The sequence below is a fragment of the Mobula birostris genome, chromosome 25 (genome assembly GCF_030028105.1).
Source record: "Mobula birostris isolate sMobBir1 chromosome 25, sMobBir1.hap1, whole genome shotgun sequence".
NCBI lineage: Eukaryota > Metazoa > Chordata > Chondrichthyes > Myliobatiformes > Myliobatidae > Mobula > Mobula birostris.
The window spans coordinates 53,502,435-53,508,434 of NC_092394.1; the positions used below are offsets into that span (position 1 = coordinate 53,502,435).

Consider the following 6,000-nt stretch of genomic DNA (forward strand, 5'->3'; position numbering starts at 1 on the left):
GCTTCCAAATGCTAATTACTATTGTTGCTAAATAGCTCTCAATTTCTGCTTGGCTCAGCTGTCCTGTATACAGAAGTAAGTTTTACCATCAGCTTCATGCTATGGAGATAGAAATGGTTTATTTTTCATAGAAGATGTAAACCTAACAAGCCCTCACTGATTGTCAGCTACAATATTCTTAGCAGCTTCACTTTATCTTGACGTGCTCCAAACTGGCTTCCAGTATTTAACGGCTGGCCTATCTGCAAAATATAACTTGCCCACAACGTTGCCAGTATTGGGTTCCCTTGTGCAGTAGCCCATATCTCTGTTAGCCTGGTGCTTTCTGAGCTTCAGTAACCTTTATCCCAAAGATTAACCTGTTGTTCTCCTGATCAATTCCTTCCTGAATCTATCCTACCCACTCTGTTCTCTCTTACATTGCAAAATGTCTTAACACTTTGTTCAGTATGCCGTACCCATCTCAAATTTCCCTCAAACTCCTCACTAGCTTGCTTTAAAACCTTGTTCCTCCCACTACCTATTAAAAGTAAATAGTGACATGTGGACAGGAATTTTAAATATGCTTTTGTGATCTGCTATTGAGCCTGTAGTGAGAGGTGGTTTCTTAACAGGGTTGAACCTGGAGTGTGAAATGACTGTGGGCACATTGGCCGTTGGCTTTGTAGAGAGAAGATTTAAAGATTAGCGTTATTTTTCAGATGTACATGCAGTGAATTGTCTTTTTTTTTTGTCAAATCAGTGGGAATTGTGCAGGGGCCAACCTAGGATGCCACAATTTACTAACCCTAATCCGACCTGTACATCTTTGGAATGTGGGAGGAAGCCCACACGGTCACAGAGAGAACATACAAATTCCTTATAGACAGCTGTGGGAATCAAACCCCAACCTGGCACCATATAGCAATTGCACTAATGTATTTAAACTGCTGGGTTTGGTTTTAGCTTGGTGTAACATTATACTGCAAACTTAAATCCCTTCAGAAGAAAGACGTTTTGTGGGACTTTGGATTACCTACCTCCAGAGATGGTTGAAGGACGGATGCACGATGAGAGAGTGGACTTGTGGTCCCTGGGCATTCTGTGCTATGAGTTCCTTGTAGGTCACCCTCCATTTGAATCTGGATCTCACCAGGAGACATACAGGAAAATTTGTAAGGTGAGCAGTTAAACGTACAATTGTTGTGAAGTTGATCCTCTGCCTTGCAGGCTGCTTCCACATCCATTACACACAACGTAGAAGCAGAAGTGGGGCACTGGGCCCATCGAGTCTCCTCCACCATTCAATCAAGGTGATTTTTATTTGCAAACATGAGAACTTTTTTTCCCTTTTTTAAACCCCATTCTCCTGCCTTCTGCTTGTAATCTTTATTCCCCTTACCAGTCAAGAAACATAGAAAACCTACAGCACAATACAGGCCCTTCAGCCCACAAAGCTGTGCCGAACATGTCCCTGCCTTAGAACTACCTAGGTTTTATCCATAGCCCTCTATTTTTCTATCTTATACACCTCTATCAGGTCTTGTCCTCCATCGCTCCAAGGAGAAAAGGCCGAGTTCACTCAACCTATTCTCATAAGGCATGCTCCCCAATCCAGGTAACATCCTTGTAAATCTCCTCTGCATCCTTTCTATGGTTTCCACATCCTTCCTGTAGTGAGGCAACTAGAACTGAGCACAGTACTCCAAGTGGGGTCTGACCAGGGTCCTATATAGCTGCAACATTACCTCTCAGCTCTTAAACTCAATCCCACGGTTGATGAAGGCCAATACACTGTATGCTCTCTTAACCACACAGTCACCCTGCGCAGCAGCTTTGAGTGTCCTATGGACTCGAACCCCAAGATCCCTCTGATCCTCCACCCAGCCAAGAGTCTTACCATTAATACTATATTCTGCCATCATATTTGACCGAACAAAATGAACCATCTCGCGTTTATCTGAGTTGAACTCCATCTGCCACTTCTCAGCCCAGTTTTGCATCCTATCAATGTCCCGTTGTAACCTCTGACAGCCCTCCACACTATCCACAACACCCCCAACCTTTGTGTCATCAGCAAACTTACTAACCCATCCCTCCACTTCTTCATCCAGGTCATTTATAAAGATTACGTAGAGAAGGGGTCCCAGAACAGATCACTGAGTCACACCACTGGTCACTGGCCTCCATGCAGAATATGACCCGTCTACAACCACTCTTTGCCTTCTGTGGGCAAGCCAGTTCTGGATCCACAAAGCAATGTCCCCTTGGATCCCATGCCTCCTTACTTTCTCAATAAGCCTTGCATGGGGTACCTTATCAAATGCCTTGCTAAAATCCATATACACTACATCTACGGCTCAACCTTTATTAATGTGTTTAGTCACATCCTCAAAAAATTCAATCAGGCTCGTAAGGCACGACCTGCCTTTGACAAAGCTATGCTGACTATTCCAAGTCATATTATGCCTCTCCAAATGTTCATAAATCCTGCCTCTCAGGACCTTTTCCATCAACTTACCAACCACTCACTGGCCTGTATTTTCTGGGCTATCCCTACTCCTTTTCTTGAATAAGGGAACAACATCCACAACCCTCCAATCCTCCAGAACCTCTCCTGTCCTCATTGATGATGCAAAGATCATTGCCAGAGGCTCAGCAATCTCCTCCCTCGCCTCCCACAGTAGCCTGGGGTACATCTCGTCTGGTCCCGGTGACTTATCCAACTTGATGCTTTCCAAAAGCTCCAGCACATCCTCTTTCTTAATATCTACATGCTCAAGCTTTTCAGTCTGCTGCAAGTCATCCCTACAATCACCAAGATTCTTTTCTGCAGTGAAAACTGAAGCAAAGTATTCATTAAGTACCTCTGCTATCTCCTCCGGTTCCATGCACACTTTTCCACTGTCACACTTGATGGTTCTATTTTCTTATGTCTTATCCCCTTGCTCTTCACATACTTGTAGAATGCCTTGGGGTTTTTCTTAATCCTTCTCATGGCCCCTTCTGGCTCTCCTAATTTCATTCATAAGCTCCTTCCTGCTAGCCTTATAATCTTCTAGATTCTTATCATAGCTAGTTGTTTTTTTTTTGAACCTTTTATAACCTCTTCTTTTCTTCTTGACTAGATTTACAGCAGCCTTTGTACACCTCAGATCTTGTATCCTACCATCCTTTCCCTGTCTCATTGGCATGTACCTACTTAGAACCCCACGCAAATATCCTCTGAACATTTACCACATTTCTTCCGTACATTTCCCTAAGAACATCTATTTCCAATTTATGCTTCCAAGTTCCTCCCTGATAGCTTCATATTTCCCCTTACCCCAATTAAACATTTACCTAACTTGTCTGTTCCTATCCCTCGCCAATGCTATGGTAAAGGAGATAGAATTGTGATCTCCAAAATGCTGTCCCACTGAGAGACCTGACACCTGACCAGGTTCATTTCCCAATACCAGATCAAGTACAGCCTCTCCTCTTGTAGGCTTATCTACATATTGTATCAAGAAACCTTCCTGAACACATCTAACAAACTCTACCCCATCTAAACCCCTCACTCCAGGGAGATGCCAATCGATATTCGGGAAATTAAAATCTCCCACCACAACAACCTTGTTATCATTACTCCTTTCCAGAATATCTCTCTCGCTGTCTGCTCCTCGATGTCTATAAAAAAACACCCAGTCGAGTGTTATCGACCCCTGTCAATCTCTACTTTAATGCACCCTATGACTTGGACTCCACAGCCCTCCATGGCAGTGAATTGCATAGATCCACCATTCCAAGAGTTCGAAATACATTTGGAGCAGTGACAAACTAACCTGTTGACCCATTAGTATCGAGATTGTAGCTAACACTTAAGTTTGTTATTAATTAGACAAGGCTGGTATTTCAGTTTGCTTATTGCAACATGTATAGGTGCTCTGTAGATCAGGCAGCATCTGTTAATTATTCTGATGAAGGGTCATTGACCTGAAAAGTTAAGCTTTTCTTCTCAGATGCTGCCTGTTTGCTGAGTGTTTCTGACGTTTCAGTTTTTAATTACCTATGCACAACAACTGAAGATGTCTAATGCTTACATTTACAGGTTGATGTCCAGTTTCCCTCCAGCATGTCAGAAGGTGCAAAAAGTCTAATCAGTCAATTACTTCGCCACAATCCAGTACTGAGACTTCCCCTCAAGGAAGTGATAGAACATTCATGGGTGAAATCTAATGCCCGAAGGCTCCTTCCACCCAAGTGTGCAACCAGTGAGAATTAATGACTACTTCGTGGGTCCTGAGGATTGCTGACTTGTACTTAAGACGTGGAATTTGTAGTGTATAATATATAAAGTATATACTCAGTTGTTCAGTAGCTCTTCCTGCACCTGTCTTTCTGTATGCTTCTGTCATTGTTAAATTTTGTCCTCTGGTCTGTTCACATTTGTCAGCAAATATCTGGGCATGTGTTAGTAAATCATGTTTTCTGCTTGTTCTAACAATTACACCAGTGTAAATTAGAAGCAGTGTTTATAGCCACAAAGTTGTATATGCCTCTTGTTTCATAGTAATTCACAACTAGTCAAAGCAATTGTTACTGTCATGTAAAAGCAGATCCTATTTTTTTTTTAAAGTTTCACTTTGTTCATTTGCAAATAAACCAGATGAATCCTTAAACTTTCTGTTTTTGAAAACTTGTTTACAGAACCGAACATGGCTGTCTACATTTTCTGTAATGGTTTAGAAAAATGGATTTGGTTCCATCTGTCGTCTCATTCTCCCCCGAGGTCCCCCATTCGTGGTTGGATTTCTACACATTAACCTGCAGCTCCTTGTATGGTTTAATAAAATAGCATTTAACAGCATTTAATCACATCTCCCATGACATCCATTTTCACTCAGTTTGGGTTATATTGATATTGGTGTTCCATGCATCAGAGTATAACTGTCCATTAATCTTGTTTTGTTTGTAGCTAACTTATCAATTTAAATCTTCAATTACTGTGCATGGTAGCCTCAGCTGAAGCTCGATGCATTTAAGCATTTCAAAAACGTTCTTTCAAAAATTGATTAAAATTGTTGAGGTTTCTTCCTCATATTTGTGCAAATCTTCATTTAAGGAGCAGAATTTAACTAGTAAACTAGTAACATGAGGAGAGAATCACCTCGATCATAGACTCAATAAAATCTTAAATAGCACAAAATTTAAAAAATTGTTTGTTGCCAGCAACTTTTTGACAGTAATCCACCACCAGCCCAGCTGCCAGAATGATTGATTCTGTCATGAGTTGTTCCTTACCTAAAACAATTGACTCCTGCACAAACTACATTCCTGGGATCAGCACAGCTCAGCAGGTCTGGTCATTGAGCTCTTCACCTCTGCGTTACCCCTCAGTTGTAATCCTGACTGGGCAGCATTGCAGCCACAGCACCTAAAAGTGATACACCTGCAGAAATAACCCATTGGTCATGATGGTGGGGGAAATCATAGACAAGCCCATGTTTTAAGTAGTAAAGCTAGCCCATCAGCTTACTGGGCTCACACCAACCAAAATGTCCCTATTTACTGTAATCCCATTTTATTCTTTTTCCCCTACATTGTCTTCGACAACCTTCTTGTGAGTCTCTCAGACTAGACTTATTTACAAGTCTCAGACTATTTTAAATCCCTCGGTGTTGGCATTTGAGGATCTGCCCTACTGCAAGTGCAATTACGAAGACGGTACAGCAGCACCTCTGCTTCCTGGGAAGTTTGTGAAGACTTGGCATGCCATCTGAAACTTTGACAAACCTCTATAGATGTGTGGTGGAGAGCACCATAACCTTGAATGGAAAATCCTACAAATGGGTATGGCCCAGTTGATGAGAGGTAAAGTCCTCTGCGCCATTGAGCACATCTAGACAGAGTACTGTCACAGGAAAATCTGCATCCGTCAAGGATCCCCACCAGTCAGTTCATGCTCTTCTCTCACTGTTGCTGTCAGAAAGAAGGTACAGGAGTTCAGGAACAGTTATTACCCCTCAACCATCAGGCTCT

The 6,000-nt window shown here is 42.1% G+C and overlaps 1 protein-coding gene across 1 annotated transcript in view; it reads left to right on the forward strand.

Moving 5' to 3' along the window:
* LOC140187455 (aurora kinase C-like) overlaps positions 1 to 4,622 on the forward strand; it is a 32,305-nt gene extending 27,683 nt beyond the window's left edge. Inside the window, exons 7-8 of the mRNA XM_072242769.1 lie at positions 985 to 1,159; positions 4,070 to 4,622. Coding sequence (XP_072098870.1) covers positions 985 to 1,159; positions 4,070 to 4,243 — 349 coding nt within the window. The 3' untranslated portion in view covers positions 4,244 to 4,622. The remainder of the gene's footprint in view (positions 1 to 984; positions 1,160 to 4,069) is intronic.
* Positions 4,623 to 6,000: the final 1,378 nt, after the last annotated feature.